The sequence below is a fragment of the Neofelis nebulosa genome, chromosome 12, assembly GCF_028018385.1.
Source record: "Neofelis nebulosa isolate mNeoNeb1 chromosome 12, mNeoNeb1.pri, whole genome shotgun sequence".
NCBI lineage: Eukaryota > Metazoa > Chordata > Mammalia > Carnivora > Felidae > Neofelis > Neofelis nebulosa.
In genome coordinates, this window is record NC_080793.1 from 62,841,770 (window position 1) to 62,860,537 (window position 18,768).

The window sequence follows — 18,768 nt, forward strand, 5'->3', positions numbered from 1 at the left end:
TTTACTGGATTATTTATTCTCTAAGAAATAAAACTCAAAGCAAATCAGGAACTCTAATTATTGATAGCAAATATACAGAGAGCTTAAGTTCCCTATACAGTATCTTGACTCTTTGCTACATCATTCATAAACTCATAAACTGATTACAACCAACACACCAACTCCAAACCCTTTCTATCTCAGCCTTGATTTACCAATAATGCCAGTTCTGGCCAATTCTAGATCTTAATATTCATTCTAGTTGTTGGTTATATGATGTCCTATTTGTTGTAGGAAGTCTCATTTGAAATAAGCAACGTTGGCAAGTTAGCCAAAACCATAAGAAATATCAGAAAAGTAGATTAAAGTGATCTACTTTTGACCCCTTTCCAGGTATCCTGGAACTCTGGGTTAACAGCAAAGTATTTTATACCATTTTATGGCAAGAAAAATCACAACTAGTTTTGGATACTGAACTCTTATACTAGATAAAGATTTGGTAGTCTAATATTTCCACACATTAAGGTTATCATGATGACTCGAGTTCATTTAGTGTGTTGAATAAATACTAAATCTGCCCCAATGGTAACTTTTATAGTAGGATTTTGAAAATAGGTAATTAAAAAAAAAAAAAAATTCAGTTTTAGAATCTTGACCCTCAAGGCAAATTCTTAACAGTTTTCAAATGAACATTTAAAAACATTTCATTGGGAGAGGGGGAGAAGGGAGTGACTGCTGGGTATGGGGGTTTTTGTGGGGAAGGAATAAAAATCTTCAAAAATTAGTTTGTGGTCATGAACAATCCTGTGAATACACTAAAAACACTGAACTGTACCCTTTAAATGGGTAAACTGTGTATGTGAATTTTCTCAGTAAGCTATTCAACAAACATTCTTAACCTCATCCTAAAAGCTACTACTCTACATGTTATTACATGCTTTCTAAAACATTACTGAATACATATAAACAGAAAAACCCACTAATATCACAGAGGAAGAGACAAAGAGAAACTATTACATGCTAAATTAAGCCAGGTATTAAGATGCCAAAAACAACAAACCACTTAGGAGCCAGAGATGACTAAGCATTAAGAAGCCCTTATTACAACCATTAAACAAAGGATAACAGACTGAACATGACCCCTAAAAGATTCCTCCAGAGAGACTATTATTTGAAAACAATCTTGGATGGAAGGCTTTGCTTCTATAAACAAAAATATGAATGAAGTCCTCAATAGCATGAGCACTTACTCATCATACTCGATATGATAAATAACGTCTTCATCAGCAGCAACAGAGTCTGAATTAGACGTAGAGGGCACACTGTCCAATTTATTTGTGTTCTCTTTGGAATTATGATTTACATTTCCATTAGTCCTTTTACAAGAACTGCCATTCTTCAGTGGAGTTTTGCCACGTGAATGTCCATCAGAAGCTCTAGTAACACTACGTATACGGGCTTCAAACCAAGCACCAAGGCCGACATCTCTGGCATCCACCAATTCATTTACCTAAAAAAAGTTTAAAATTAGTTAATGAAGCTTAATTTCATCTATTGCTTCAAAAACCATACTATAACTCAAGTTACTGTGAGAATTATCAAGGTTAATAACATTTGCAGCTATTCATGTTTAATTTCAAAGATTAGATCAGAACTATTCTTTTTGGACTATACTGTGAAATCTGTTATTTACTAATATGAAAATTAACTTTCCTTCCAATTTTGTTCAATGAAATAGATGTTTTCTTTTACTCCTTGCCTGGGTCTACATTAGACTTTTAAAAATATCATTCTTGTGTTCCCAAGAGTTGTTCTAGCAAGTCATTAAATAAGTATGTCACTTAGTGAAAAGCAGGGACTTCATAGTATTGTGGCTGTTATTGATTTGCTCCATTAATTTCTTCAGAATCCTAGCGATAACTTATATAGTCAGTTCAACAGAAAACAGTTAAGTATTAAACAGAAGAAACTTGAAAATGGGGGAAATTATACACATGAATAAAGAGAAAAATCTAGTGAACCTATATATATAAAATGGGGTAAGTTCCACTACCTGTTAATAATTCACTAACAAATACATTATTTAGTATTTCAAAGAACAAAGAAAATAAAAAAGAGAACAGATGTATAAGATGCAAAATAGATGTAACTCAGGTCTAGTGGATGATTCAGAACTAAACCATGCAATCTGACAAAAGGAAAACTGTACATTAGAAAATATGACTATCAGGGGCGCCTGGGTGGCTGAGTCAGTTAAGCGTCCGACTTTGGCTCAGGTCACAATCTCACGAGTCGTTGAGTTCCAGCCCGTATCAGGCTCCACGCTGACAGCATGAAGCCTACTGGGGATTCTCTCCCTCTCTCTCTGTACCTCCCTGGCTCATGGTCGCTCTCTCTCTCAAAATAAATAAGTAAATAATAAATAAATAAATAAAATATACATGTATATATACATATAAATAAAATATATATGTATATATATAAAGGTTTCAAACTACCAAGCTAACATACAAGGTAGACTATAGACAAAACCAAAAAATATTAACAATCACTGCCATTAGAGGTATAATATCTGACCAAAAGTACTGTAAATAATGAATACAACAGCAAATGAAAAGTTTCAAAGACATAATAACATCTGACATAATATGAGAACAAAGAGTTTAGGAGGACAGAAAAAGATGTAAGGGTAAACCAGTCTAGACATAAGAAAGAATCAGAGCTGAAACATGATATACTTTACACAAATTAATTCATTTGGACACAAATGCTTTTCTTCCTCAATAGTCACTGACAAATTTAAAGACATTTACTTTCTTACTGGCAACATTAGGTAAAACAAAAACTAAAGTTAAGGTCTATCATACTTGGGAGAATAAACTGAGACTATTCTTTCACAGCAAATCAAAATATAAGATTGTATGTAGCACTACATAATTATAGAAGAAAATGTGGCATGCAATGGATACTGAAATAGTAACAGGAAACATAAGGAAATCTAAAAATACTCCCATTGCTTATACATCACACATAAGAGAACTTACTATCTCAAAGAGGTAGGACATCCTTTGAGTACAGCAACCTGAGACTTATAATTGTAAACAAGATCTACAAATTTTCATTAAGCATATGACAATGTATATAACCTGGGTGGGGAAAAAATGCCTTTTAATTAAAAAGTAAGGTTTTTGCACATTATGTGGACATACTAAACTAGGTCAAATTTGAATGTGTCAAAATGCATGCAAGAGGTTAAAGGTAAAGCCTAGGTTTTGAATATAGTATAGAAGACGGTACTTAATATGATTAACATGAAAATAGGATACTGCCATGGTAAATTTCTGGGGATTTCATGGTAATCCAGTTCAAATTCAGAACTGATTGATAAAAAGTTAGGATATGTTATGATAAAAAAACCCTCTGTAAAGTAGGTCTAGATGAAACATATCTCAGTAATAATGGCCTTATGTGAAAAACCCACAGCTAACACACTCAATGGTGAAAAACAGAGTTGTTCCCGAGGTCAAGAACGAGACAAGGATGTCCACTCTCACCACTTTTATTCAAATTAGCACTGAAAGCCCTAGCTACAGCAATTAGACAAATAAATAAAAGGCATCCAAATGGGGGCGCCTGGGTGGCTCAGTCGGTTAAGCGGCCGACTTCGGCTCAGGTCATGATCTCACGGTCCGTGGGTTCAAGCCCCGCGTCAGGCTCTTGTGCTGACAGCTCAGAGCCTGGAGCCTGTTTCAGATTCTGTGTCTCCCTCTCTCTGACCCTGCCCCATTCATGCTCTGTCTCTGTCTCAAAAATAAATAAATGTTAAAAAAAAAAAAATTAAAAAAAAAAAAGGCATCCAAATGGCAAGGAAGAAGTCAAACTCTCATTATTTGCAGATGACATACTATACACAGAAAACTTGAAAGACTCCACCAAATAACTGTTAGTGATAAATGAATTCAGTAAAGTCATAGGATACAAGATCAATGTACAGAACTCTGTTGCATTTCTTTTTGTTATTGCATTTCTATACACTAATAAGGAAATAGCAGAAAAGAAAATAATCTCATTTACAGTTGCACCAAAAATAATAAAATTATCCAGGAATAAACTTAACCAAAGAGGTAAAAGACCTGTACTCTGAAAACTATAAAACACTGATGAAAAAAATTCAAGACACAAAGACAGAAAGGCATTCCATGCTCATGAATTAGAAGAACAAATACTGTTAAAACGTCTAGACTATCCAAAGCAATCTACAGATTCAACACAATCCCTATCAAAATACCAACAGCATTTTTCATAGAACTAGAAAAAAAAAAATCTTAAAATTTCTATGGAACCAAAAAAAGACCTCGAGTAGCCAAAGCAATGTTGAAAAAAGAAAAACAAAGCTGGAAGTATCACAATTCCAGATTTCAAGTTATACTACAAAAAGAGATAATAATTAAAGCAGTATGATACTGGGGCACCTGGGTTGCTCAGTGAGTTGCACGTTCAACTCTTAATTTCAGTTTAGGTCATGATCCCAGGGTCGTGGGATCAAGCCCTGCATCAGGCTCTGTGCTGAGCATGGAGCCTGCTTAAGATCTGCTGTCTCTCCCTCTGCTCCTTTCTCCTGCTTGCACTCTCTCAAATCAAAAAATAAAAACAAAAAACCCAAAAACACCTAGTATGGTGCTGACACAAAAACAGACATATGGGTCAATGGAACAGAACAGAAAACCCAGAAATAAACCCATAATTATATGGTCATTTAATTGTTGACAAAGGAAGAATAAAGATCCAATGGGAAAAAGTCTCTTCAACAAATGGTGTTGGAAGAACTGGACAGCCACATACAAAAGAATGACACTGGACAACTTTCTTACACCGAACACAAAAATAAATTCTAATGTGGGACCTAAAATCATCAAAATCCTAGAAGGGAGCACAGGCAGTAATGTCTCCGACACTGGCCATAGTATCTCCTCAGTATGGCCATATGATTTGTCATAAATCACTATACTCAGGGAAGGGAAATAAAAGGAAAAATAAACAACTGCGACTACATTAAAATAAAAAAACTTCTGCATAGTGAAGGAAACAATCAACAAAACTCAAAGGCAACCTAATGAATGGGAAAAGATATTGGCAAATGACATATCCAATAAAGGATTAGTGTCCAAAATATATAAAGAACTGATAAAACTTAATACTCAAAAAACAAACAATCCAATTAAAAGATGGGCAGATGACATGAATAGACATGTCTCCAAAGAAGACATACAGATGGCCAACAAACATGTGAAAAGATGCTCAACATCACTCATCATCAGGGAAATGCAAATCAAAACTACAAGGAGATATTACCTTACACCTGTCAAAATGGCTAAAATCAAAAACACAAAAAGCACCCAATGTGGGTGAGGATGTGGAGAAAGGGGAACCCTCCTGCACTGTTGGTGGGAGTACAAACTGATGCAGCCATTGTAGATAACAGTATAGAGGTTCCTCAAAAAGTTAAAAATAAAACTACCTTATTATTCAGTAAAGCACACTACTGGGTGTTTATAAAGGATACAAAAACACTAATTTGAAAGGCTATATTCACCCATGTTCCACCATTATTTACAACAGCGAAATTATAGAAGTAGCCCAAGTATCCATAGATAAATGAATAAAGACATGGTGTATACACACACAGACACACACATGTAGTATTATTCAGCCATTAAAAAGGAATGAAATCTTTGCATTCCTTTATTTATTATTATTTGCAATAACATGGATGGAGCTAGAGAGTACAATGCTAAATGTCAGTCAGAGAAAGGCAAATTCCATGATTTCACTCATGTGAAATTTAAGAAAACAAATGAACAAAAGAAAAAAAAAAGAGAGAGACAAACCATGAAACAGACTGAACTACAGAGAACAGCCTGGTGGTTATCAAACCGGAAGTGAGTGGGGGATGGATGAAATAGGTGATGGGTTGGGGTGCCTGGGTTAAGCATCAGACTCTTGATTTCAACTCAGGTCATGAACTCATTCGTGGGTTCATGAGATCAAGCATGGTGCCTTCTCTCATCCCACCCTCTGCACGCACTCTCAAAATAAATAAATAAACTTTAAAAAAAAAAAAGGGAAACAGGTGATGGGGATTAAAGAGTACACTCACCATGATGAGCACTAATATACAGAATGTTGCATCACTATACTGCACATGTGAAGCTGATATAACTGTGTTAACTATACTGCAATAAAATAAAAAGAAATACAAAATCTAAACACCTCTACCCTGAATAAATAAACAGAATTCTTATATAAAAATCTTCCTATCACCATGGTGTGGGTGGGAGGGGAAGGTGGGCTCACTGACAAGTTGTTTATCTAGAAAGAGGTAATCTATCCTCAGCCAGCAAGTACCTCCCCCAAAGAGGTCAAAACATCAAAACATGTAAAGATACAGGAAAACAAATTAATGGGGGAGAGGTGTTTGAGCTGAAGTCATGAGATAAAGTTAAAAACAAAACAAACCCAATTATATAAATTATGTAAATATAAAAAACATAGCCACATTCAGAGAAGAATCTACCACATCCAAGTAGGTGATATAAAAAAAAGAAAAAAAGGTGGGGCGCCTGGGTGGCGCAGTCGGTTAAGCGTCCGACTTCAGCCAGGTCACGATCTCACGGTCCGTGAGTTCGAGCCCCGCGTCGGGCTCTGGGCTGATGGCTCAGAGCCTGGAGCCTGTTTCCGATTCTGTGTCTCCCTCTCTCTCTGCCCCTCCCCCGTTCATGCTCTGTCTCTCTCTGTCCCCAAAATAAAAAAAAAAAAAAGAAAAAAAGGAAGTATGGGAGGCAAGGAGAAATCATTAAAAAATGAAATATCAACAAATACTAGAAAATTTACTATATGCCAGGTGTACTCCTAAGCACTTTATATGTTCTGTTTAAAACACACCAGCTCTGCAGATAAACCTAGGTTTAAGTTTGTCTCTAACATCTACTAGATATAACCTAGAACAAATTACTTAACCTCCCTCACCTCAGCATCTTTATATACTTTGCTGTGTATTAAGAGATTGGGTGACAAAATCCACACGATGTGCCAACCTAGCAAGCATAGACACAAATGAAACAACTTTGCCTCCTTCTGCTAAGTATCAGTATGTCCAATTATAAGACTCATTAAACCTCAGTATAGTCTTAATACCATAGTCTTCTTAGTAAAGATATTAGCAGTTTATAATTATGCTCATTAACTCCTTTAGTAACTATAATACAAAGTCATTCTTATTTTCGAATGAGGTACAGAAGTAAATACACTAGTCCTCAGAAGATACACAGCTAGAAGTGGGAACTGTGATAAAGCTGATACAGGTTTCTCTGACTCTGGGACTCTCTCACTATATCATGTTGTTTTCTAAAATTTACAAATCAGAGAACAATGTGGTTCCATTTACATAGAGTTCAGAAAGAAAATAAGGGATGCCAATATAGGTTAAAGGTTATTAAAAGGTTATTAAAGGGTAACAATAGGATAAAGTTAATAAAAAGTGAAGAAATAATTACCATAGAAATTTGGGTTATTAGTGGGGTGCCTGGGTGGCTCAGTCAATTAAGTGTCCAACTTCAGCTCAGGTCAGGATCTTGTGGTTTGTGAGTTCGACCCCCACGTCAGGCTCTGTGCTGACAGCTCAGAGCCTGGAGCCTGCTTCAGATTCTGTGTCTCCCCCCTTTCTCTGTCTCTCCCATGTTCATGCTCTGTCTCTCTCTGTCCCTCAATAATAAATAAACATTTAAAAAAATTTTTTTAGAAGTTTGGGTATTAGTTACAACTAGGGAGGAGGGAGTAAGAATCAAGAGGGGGCCCCTGGGAAGTTCATGGGGGACTGCTTTATATTTCCTAATTTGGTGGTATTTACAGACATTGACTTCATAATATTTCACTAAGCTCTACTTTTTTGTATTGTCTATTACACTTCATAATCAAAAAGGTTAAAAATCAAGAAGAGCTGCACTATATGTAAAAGAAAATACTAAAGTATCCAGGAATTTTACTTAGTAATTATTGTGAAGTTTCCTCTTTCCTTTATTTCCTATAATGAGCATTAGAATATATGTAAAATTTAACAGTGCCACACACTTAACTAAACTCTAAAGGGCTTATTAGCATCATCATTCCAGAGTTATTTAGGCCAAGATGACAGTCATTTCAACAGTAGGATCTACTGTGAGTCATTCAAAGCTTCTGCATCCAAAAACCAGAACTAAACTCTATTTAGGTATTAAAAGTCCACTTTGTTTGAGAAAATTACCTCTCAGAAACAATGGGAACGGATGGACCCAGCCTCTGCACAATCTTCCACAGGCTGAGTGTGATAATGATATCTAGTTTCATTATGAAAAGATGTCTGAAACTGACCAAATGTTGCTCAGTTACCAAATAGGGCGAAACAAGAATGACGGTGGGTAAGAATTTCAGATTAAAATTCTATCTTCATGTATTAAGTTTAAATGTTTACTTATGCCACTTTTGAGATACTAACTTGAAAATGCATTTTTTTGTATCCACTTGAGGTCCAAAGAAAAGTTTAGGCAAAAAGGAAAGCCCCAAATCTGTTTGCTCATCCATAAAGCAATTTTAATTACAGACAGTCCTATGTCTATGAAAGGAAAATCTTTGCAAAGCAAAAGTGACATAAGCAGTAATTCAAGACAAAGGCAAAAAAAACCCTCCCAATTTTACTGAGCTAGGAACAATTTAATTTTGATGAGATTTGCTTAAAGGAAAATATTCAAAACAAACCAATTTAAAGGTAGCAGCTTCTAAGAGTTTTCAGGTTAGCCAAAGATAAGTTTTAATAGCTAACAACATTCCATGAAAACAGGGGGCAATATCATTTGTTTATCCTTGCATCTCTAATATCTAGTACAAATATATACTAGATAACCATTTATTCGATGAATGAATTACCCAGAAATAAGCACTTCTACATCAAAAAAAAAAAAAAAATCAGTGAAAATTTCAAATACCTATGACAATTACTAAGCTTAATGAAAAAAGCAAATAAATCTGTTACTCTCTTCAACTAGTAAGTTAAATGCAGCTCTGACTAAACATTACAAATAACAGCCTTTTGAGAGTTTAAGTTCCAGCTTGTATGTGTGTTTCATGTGTTTCCTAAATGAGGAAAGGGAGACCATGTAAAACTTGCCACATTTGTACCACTGGGAAGCAGCTGAACTGGAATTTGAAAGCAAGTCTGATGACAGAACTGAATACCTTAACCTCTACGCTATATACTAACATGAAATATAAGAGTTGTTTAAAAAGTTAGGTACATGAGGGGTGATTGACCAGCTCAAGTCAGTAGAGCATATGACTCTTGATCTCAGGGCCATTACTCAAGCCCCACACTGGATGTAAAGCTTAAAAAAAAAAAAAAAAAAAAAAACCCGACAAAAAATACTCCTGTGTCCTATACATAAAATCCTCTTTAAAAAGAAAAAAAAAGAAGAAAAAAAATGTATTAAAAAAAGTTAGGTGCTAGAAATAGTGGGCAAAGTAGTAATACTGAAAATGAAATGCATAGATCTGCTGAGAAAAGCAGTTTCTCATAATGGTCTTCTGAATTTGGTTGGAGACATGGAAGGGTACTGAGAAATATGCTAAACAGAAAGAATTTAAGTTGACTAGACAGCTTAACCTGGACAATACATAAGCTGGCCCTCCTATGAAAATAAATTCTATACCTTCACTGCCCAAAATCTATCAAGTCAAATGTAGCAGCTTCTCAACTGTTACCCTTAGCCAAAAAGTCAAAATGTAAACTTAACATAGATACAGATGGCTACATACATATTTATGGATATATGGATATACAGGAATTATATATACATACATAAACCTCCTTAGTCTGGCATCTAAGGGTAATAAGAGCAATGATACTCCAGTAGCAAGAAGCATACCTAGTCCCCAGATCTTGGTTTCTAATACCATTCCCCAATTAAAGAATCAAGGCTCCTTAAGGAAATGGTTGATTCCAGGGCTGGGGCAGAAATAACTAAGATGAGCCTGGAGCAACTTCTAGGGCCAGAAAGAAGGTGCTTTAACAAAAACAAAAAACCCCACAAAAATGGAGGTATACTGAAGGGATATGTGGAAAAAAATATCCCTACTGATGTGAATAAATGACTAACAAAAAATAAATGGGGGAAAAGAGATCAGTCTCTCATGTAGAATTCCCAATACATTTTGTAGGTAATCTACCCTTCATGAAGTAGAGTTCATAACTCCCTCCTTAAGTTTGGGCTACAGGTAGGGACTTCATCTCAAAGACTACAGCATGGAAAAAGGGGGAGGGGAAGAGTAACTTCACAGTGAAGAAACTTGACAAATGTTACCTCAGCCAGGTAATTAAGGTTCATAGCAACAGGGATAACTTAACTACTGATGTAAAAACCCAAGCTATAATTAGCAAATGGAATGCTGATAGCTTGTGCCCTACATAGGATGTGATGAAAATAGCACTATACTTCTGTGGTTTTCCTCCAAAAATATGTAAATCCAGTCTAATGATGAGGAAAACAAGATGAATACTAATAGAAGGGTATTTTACAAAGTATCTGACCAGTACTCCTCGAAACTGTCAAGGTCATCAAAAAGAAAAGTCTGAAAAACTGTCACAGCCAAGAGGAGCCTAAGGAAATTCAACAACCATTCTCTATCGCACTAATGTAAATATGGTACCCTAGATGGGATTCTGGAATAGAAAAAGGACATTAGATAGAAGCTAAGGAGACAGGGTTCATTAATTACAACTATGTACCATAGTATCATTAATGTAAAATGCTAAAGTTAACAGGGCAAACCAGGTGTGTAATATATGGAAAATTCTAGTATCTTCCCAATTATGCTATAAATCTAAAATTGTCCTAAAATAACAAATTTATTTAGAAAAAAACATAGAAAATACTGGTTACTCAGAGGGATGAAATCTCCAAAAGGGGACTTTCAATATTAATAATTCTGTCTAAATTTTGAGTACTACATAAAAGTTTTAAATTTATTTATTTTAATGTTTTATTTATTTTTAGAAAGAGAGAGCATAAGCAGGTGAGGGGCTGAACGAGAGGGACAGAGAATCCGAAGCAGGCTCCAGGCTCTGAGCTGTCAGCACAGAGCCTGACGCGGGGCTCGAACTCACAAGCTGTGAGATCATGACCTGAGCTGAAGTTGGATGCTTAACCGACTGAGCCACCCAGGCACCCCCATAAAAGTTTTAATTGATATGTCTTGCTCATATCATGTTAATTTATTCCCAGACTTTACATTTTCTTATTGTAAGTTTTTTTTCTTTTGCTAAATGATGGTAACAAGGAAAGCTATTGGTATTTAAAGAGCCACCTTACTGACTGTTCACATCCTTCTAATAGGTTTATCTTAGTCTTTCCATATATCCATAAATAACTTTGCCTTCTCCAATATTTACACTTTGTTGTTCTCCTGCCTATCTGCATCATCTAGAAAGACGTTAAGTAACAGCATTAACTGACTTCTGTGGCTCCTGTCTTTAATGGGAAGGCTTTTGGCTTTTCCCCACTATTATATGAAGTATGGTTTAAAATATTCATCCACTCCCCTTGTTTCACTTACCAAGGATTTTTTAAAATTTAGAAATGGACCCCCCCTTTTAAGATTAGATCACTTATTTATTAATATGATGAATTATATTACTATATTGGGGGTTGGGTTGGGTGAAATGGGTGAAGGGAGTCAACTGTGTGGTAACAGAAGGTAACTAGACTCGTGGTGATCACCTCGTAGTGTTAGCAAATTATAAAGCTGTACACCTGAATTTTAGGTGGCAAACTATAAAGCTATATAACTTGAAACTTCTATTTAAAAAAAAAAATCCAAATAATGAACTATCCCACTTCTTGACAAACCATACTTGGTCAAGGTATTATGTTCTTTTAACATATAATCATAGTTTTATTTGCTAAATATAACTTAGGTTTTACATCAATAACTTAGTGATACTGGTGTCCTTTTTGTCATGTTTTAGAATCAGCATTATATTAAATTTAAAAAGCAACTGGAAGCTTTCCTTTTTTTTAAGATGTGGGTCAATTTAGATAATACAATAGAGGTTTAAGGTAATTTATCAGTGTAGCCATCTAGACCAGGTACTTTGGAGATATAGGTCTTGGTGGGTTTTCTTGATTCTATATACATATGGACTTTCTGCATTTCTCCTTAGATCAAAAATTATCTCTATTTGCATTTTCTTAAATAATTTATTTCAGCTACCAATTTTTTAAATTTTCGCCTTAAAAATGCTCTAAAAAATTGAGTCTAGGTCCCAATTTGTCCCAACCAGTATGAATGAAGAAAAATAGTTTTAAGGATAGAAAAGGATGAAGGAAACTGTCAATTATTTCTACAAAATTTATTAGAATTTGAAAAAGTTGGTAGATACAAGGGTCAATAAATATTATCAATTGCACTTCCATATGTATGCAAACAAATCACAATTTTAAAAGATAACCATTTATAATAGCATTTAAAAATGCAGCTACTAGAATAAGATATATAGAGAAAACTGATAATGAGGTAAAGATCAAAGTTGATGGAGACATTATGTTCAAGAATGAAGGTCAATTCTCCAAGTTACTCTATAGATTCAGTTCCCATCAAAATCCCATATTATTTATCTGCAGAGTTTTGGCAAACTAATTTTAAAATTCTTACATGCAAGTGTTAAGCAAGACACCCTTGAATAGGAATAGATCTGGGAGATGGGGGATAGGGAGGTAACAGTCTACTAGGCTACTAGTACTTAGAATAGTATAAGCACAGAAATACACAAGCAGACCAATGGAACACAGTAGACAGCAGTTATGCAGCATCCTGTGAGTGAACGAGCACTATTTCTAGACAAAAATTCCTAATGAAATTCTAGAACATGTGCACCTAGATACACAAAGGTTCAAAATAGCTGAAACTGGGAAAAGTCCAAATGTATCTATTAATCATGGATTAAATATACTGTAGCATGTTAATAGAATAATGAAATCATGAAAAGTAAAATACAACTATATGCATGAGAATCAAAGCTGTGAAAAAGTAGAATTCCATTAGATAGAATTCAAATATAGGCAAAGCAAATCATTTTTTTAGAGATAACATAAGTAGTAACACTAAAGAAAAACAAAACAAAATGATCATGATAGTTTACCTCTTCAGATAAGAGGGAGATATGTTCTGGGAGAGGCACACAAAAGGCTTTAAAAAGGAACTGGCATTATTCTACTTAACCTCACTGCAATTACATAGGTTTTTGTTTTATATTCTTTAAACTCTACTTATACATTTTATATATATTTATCTATATACTTCACAATTTTTAAAGACTACTTTTAAAAGTTAAAGTATCAACAGCTCAGTCTTTACTTGCAAATAAGTGAAGATTGATTGCCATTTGAAACATTCTAAAGAGAACAGACATCTGTATTCTCACAACTATGAAGTCTAAAGAAGACAACATACCTTATATAGCCCAATGCCAGGATCAATAAGAAAATCACAAGTTGATGTAGACGGCTGACCAGAAAGTCCCACCCTTGGGGTTTTCTTTACTTTAGGTGGGCTATTAGAACAGGGTTTGGCCTGTACATCAGTCTGTTTAGATGTGCTAGGAAGATCAGGGTCTGGGCGAACTAGTAGCTGAATTATGTCATTCAGTCCAACATCATAGTCAAATAAAGTATATCCATTTTCCAACTAGAAAAAAAGAATAAAAAAGATTAAAATGCTTCTCTCAAAATTTGATCTTTCTACATACATCTTTAGTTACTCAAATGTCCTAGCCAAATTATTAAAACAAAATTCATAGCAATGCAATTTAGTGAACTTAAAACCATTCCTACTACTTTATGGCCTCTGATGTCAGCATCTTCTCAGGACCTCAATAAATTCTTAAGAATCATTCTGTATTACCTATCAGGAAGACGGATAGCCACTGAAACCAAGAATGTACCATTGCTTCTGTGACTTCAACACCCAGGCAGAAAAACTCTAGATTTCTCACCAGGTCTTATTTATTTTAATTAACAGTATCTGAATCCACTGTAAGAAAGGAAGGTGAATTTTGAAAGTAAGAGGTTTTATGATCTTATGTTCATAAAGACATTAAGTTAAAAATTTTATGTTTCTGAAGCACTGTAACTTTTTTTTAAATCAAAAAAAATTGAAGAATAATTACAATTATTGTTCATAGTATTCCACTTGCCTAAAGTTCTCTAATTCTATTTGTAAAGGTTGTCAAGTTGTATCATGAAAAGTCTTCCAGGATGAATAGTGAATAAATTATCTTGCAACTTACCCATATTTTGGTAGAGACCTTGCCCACCTCCCCAATTTGCGGAAGTCCTAATCCCAAATATCTCAGTATGTGACTTTATTTGGAAACAGGATCTTTACAGAAGTAATCAATTAAAATTAGGTCATATGAGTGGGCCCTAAACCACTGTAATTGACATCCTCATAAAAAGTTTAAATTTGGAACACAGAAACAAACACAGAAGGAAGATGTGGAGGCAGCCACCTGACTGGAGCAATGCACCTACAAGCCAAGGAACTTAACAATGGATTGCTGGCAAACACTAGAAGCTGAAGGAAACAAGGATTCTCTATTAGAACTAGGAAACATGACCCTGATGATATTTTGATTTCAGACTCATAGCCTCTGGAAATAGAAGACAATAAATTTCTATCGTTTTAAGCCATGTAAGTTTTGGTACTTTGTTATAGAAACCCTCGAAAACTAAAAGTCTCCATTTTGTTTCTTTATAAAGTCAGTTGGCTATTTCACCATGATACAATAATAAAACCAAACTCCATAAATATCAAAACTATCATTTCCCCAGAAACATTACTAATTTAATCACTATTCATTTCCCCCTCTTTGTATATCATTCCTGTCACCAATCCTCAACTCCCTAACACAATAAGGCCATATTTCCAAAATCCACCAAAGAATGAAAGTTTGCCCATAAATATTGATAGACTTACTAAATGTACTAGATGAGTAATTTTAATTCAAGTGGTCCCAAAACACATCTAGCACAATCCTGCACATTACAGGTGTTACAGTTTTAACTACAATATGGGATCAAAAAATTCACAAATTTCCCAGGGGGGAATTAGACACCATCTCACAGGTTAGTTAACATACTTATTCCAAATAAGCCTAAGGAGTCTCTCAGGTCAATAAGCAGATAAGTCCCTATAGGGATTAGAGACTGTTTTGTTTTTAAATAAGGTAAGCAAAGGAGTACTGATGCATAGGGGCACTTGTACCCCAATGTTTATAGCAGCACTCTCAACAATAGCCAAATTATGGAAAGAGCCTAAATGTCCATCAACTGATGAATGGATAAAGAAATTGTGGTTTATATACACAAAGGAGTACTATGTGGCAATGAGAAAGAATGAAATATGGCCCTTTGTAGCAACGTGGACGGAACTGGTGAGTGTTATGCTAAGTGAAATAAGCCTTACTGAGAAAGACAGATACTATATGTGTTCACTCTTATGTGGATCCTGAGACACTTAACAGAAACCCATGGGGGAGGGGAAGGAAAAAAAAAAAAAAGAGGTTAGAGTGGGAGAGAGCCAAAGCATAAGAGACTGTTAAAAACTGAGAACTGAGGGTTGATGGGGGGTGGGAGGGAGGGGAGGGTGGGTGATGGGTATTGAGGAGGGCACCTTTTGGGATGAGCACTGGGTGTTGTATGGAAACCAATTTGACAATAAATTTCATATATTGAAAAAATAAAAAAATAAAAAATAAATAAGGTAAGCAATATTAGCAAACAACAACTTCCTCTAATCCTGAATTCCTGGAGAAAACAAACTCAAGGAGCAAAAAGAACACCTTTTTCATTTGAAACATTCACACCTTCATTTGACATCCTCCAATACTCCTTTCCCCCAAAAAAGGTGAGAACATACTAGTTCTGGAATAGTTAAAAAAGTACAATTTGATCAAACATACAACTATTGCACATTATGACAGTGTTCAAAGCAGAAAATAAAAACTCTGTTAACATTTATAGGGCATGCAAACCAAACCAAAACAGTACAGTACATGCAAATTAACTGGAAGGACATTTCCTAAAATGAAGAGAGCTGTGAAGGCAGTAAAATAACTGGAAATCCAAAGTGCTTCCATAAACATTTTTCCATTGAAATCTGAGGCACAAGAGTCAGAGCGATAGTGGGGACATTCTCATATTCAATACCTCTGACTAGTTTCTACCAAGTGATTGGTCCAAATAACATAAGCTGCTTCAAATGGGATTTCGTTTGAAAGGAAAAGCAATGTGTGTAGTAAAACACGAAGCATATCAAGGCATGAGGCCCTATAATAGAAGTTAGGTTTACATTAACATGTAACTTTTCCTTCAATTATTCATGCTTGCTAGGAGAGTCACTTTTACCCAGATTATCTACTCCTTCCCTAATTCATAGGTATTCAGTTTTCAAAAAAAAGTGATTATCAGCCATTGCATAGTAACTTCCACACAGCTAGGCTACTGTGAATAATGTTGGAATGAATGTTACTTGAAAAGTAGTGAAGTGCCCCCAAATTAATGAAAGTGCAGACTGGAATTACTGTCATTTATATTATACTGTAAGAAAGAGATTGAGTCACTTAGAAATTATAAACACCTATGCGTTTCAGGCATGTAACTATAGTCCATCAATGTCTCATAGCTGAAAACGTTTCCAACTGCCATCCTAGAAGACAGGGGCACAATCTTAGAATACTAGAAAGGCAGGAATGGCCCTAGAATTTTTTTATTATTGTTTTTTGGTTTTTTTTTGCTGGACTGCAGTCTTCAATTTGTATTGGGTTGAAGTCAGAAATTCCAGGTAACAGTAAGAACTAGAAAAGTGATGCAAGGGAAAACTAGGAAGCAAACACCAACTGACAATTGCTGAGAAGTCAGGGGAGGAGAATTCATTCCAAAGGGGTTACTGATAAAGAATGCAGGTAAAGGGCATGAGGTTGACAACTTTTATGTATCTTTCCCATCACATATATAATATAAATATGACATACACATTCTCTTTCCCCTTTAAATAGGCAAAAACTTTTACTTTGTAATCCATGTGAAAACAGAATCTAGGGGCAAAAGCAACTACTCTGTTTTTCTTCAGCTTTGGTTCATGTCCCATCTACAGTGATACAAATGAAAAAAAGAGGAGGGAACAAATTCCTTTAAAAGTAGGAAAGCTCCGGATTTTCAAAATATTTAGAGATCCATCAACCTAACTCTTCCCTAAAGACCCAATCCCCAGGATGCACACTCAAACTCCCAGAATAATGTCCAAGTGAGGTTACCTTACTCTAACCAGAACTCACAGCCCAGAACTGCTATTTTGACCCACAAAAGTGGAATCAATTACTCTGCTTCTCAAATTTAATTTGCATAGAGATCACCTGGGGACCTTATTAAAAATATGGATTCTACTTCGATAGGTGTAGCGTGAGGCTCCCAGGTGAAGCTAAGGCTGCAGGTCCTGCTGATTCAGGGACCATACTTTGAAGAGTAAGAAATTAGGAGACCGACTATTTTTCAACTCTGGTGGTCATGAGAATCTCCCATGTGGTCTTGTTATATTCAACCACTTGCAATTCTGGGGTGAGCTGAGCATCTATAATAAATATCCACAAGTGATATATACCAAAGACTATAAGTAACAGTCCTAACAAAAAGGGGTGGGGAATAAGGGAGAAAGGGTACCACTTACATCACAGACACCATAAATTTATCTATGACTTTTTTTCTCACTATGTAGTAAGGGGTGCCTTTTTCTGATAAGCACAAAGGCAGTTTACAAGTGAGAGAAAGCCCTGTGATGCCAATCCAGTAGTTGTCTGCTATAGACACACTACTCTCTCCATGCACTGTGAACTCCAAAGAGATAATAATCACTGCCATGGCTACTTAGCTCACAAAGAAGTAAACAAAACAGAGCAGTGTCATCCTTCTGTCTTCAACTCAATGGGGCACCGAAGGTCCATTCCTCATCCCTACTGGTTTATCACTGAGCTGAAGAAATCAAAGTAGTGAGTTAAGAGTCCTGGGGGAAGAAGTACAAAAGGATAATTACCCTGAACAGTTTTTCCCTAAACCTGGAACTGACTTCCTGGTTTACTGGAAGTCTACTTTGTTGACCTAAATGTAACTCTATTTCTACTTTTTCCTCAAGACAGCCATGTGCAGGTTCTCTTTTTGCATATTTGATAATTAGACTTTAGGCGTGTTGCCCAGGAATATATTCTCATGCTTCATTTCTCTCTCGTGCTGAAGTCACCTAAGTATCCCAGAATTCATGTACTATTATCCCTAGCTAGAAAATAAAACTCAGAAGACTTGATAACCTAATTTTCATCTTTGACCAAAAGATAAAAAAGGGATCACTGGAGGTACAGCAATATAAAGCTACATGGGGTTTAACATACACGATTTCAAAAGCAAGATTTACAACTAAAAATTGAACATGTGTTTTACAAGTCAAACAGTAAATGATCAACGTAAAAGAGCTGCAAACACATATGAAAGATGCTACCACTTATTTGGAAACAAAATAGGGGCGCCTGGGTGGCACAGGTCACCATCTCGCGGTTTGTGAGTTCGAGCCCTCATCCGGCTGTGTGCTGACAGCTCAGGGCCTGGAGCCTGCTTCAGATTCTGTGCTTCCCCCTCTCTGCCCCTCCTCCCTTGCTCA

At 35.6% G+C, this 18,768-nt stretch overlaps 1 protein-coding gene across 1 annotated transcript in view; it reads right to left on the reverse strand.

Moving 5' to 3' along the window:
• The window catches only part of UHRF2 (ubiquitin like with PHD and ring finger domains 2), an 84,174-nt gene that overhangs the window by 63,468 nt on the left and 1,938 nt on the right, over positions 1–18,768 (reverse strand). The window contains exons 2-3 of the mRNA XM_058695418.1: positions 13,516–13,749; positions 1,230–1,489 (exon numbers count right to left, since the gene is read on the reverse strand). Coding sequence (XP_058551401.1) covers positions 1,230–1,489; positions 13,516–13,749 — 494 coding nt within the window. The remainder of the gene's footprint in view (positions 1–1,229; positions 1,490–13,515; positions 13,750–18,768) is intronic.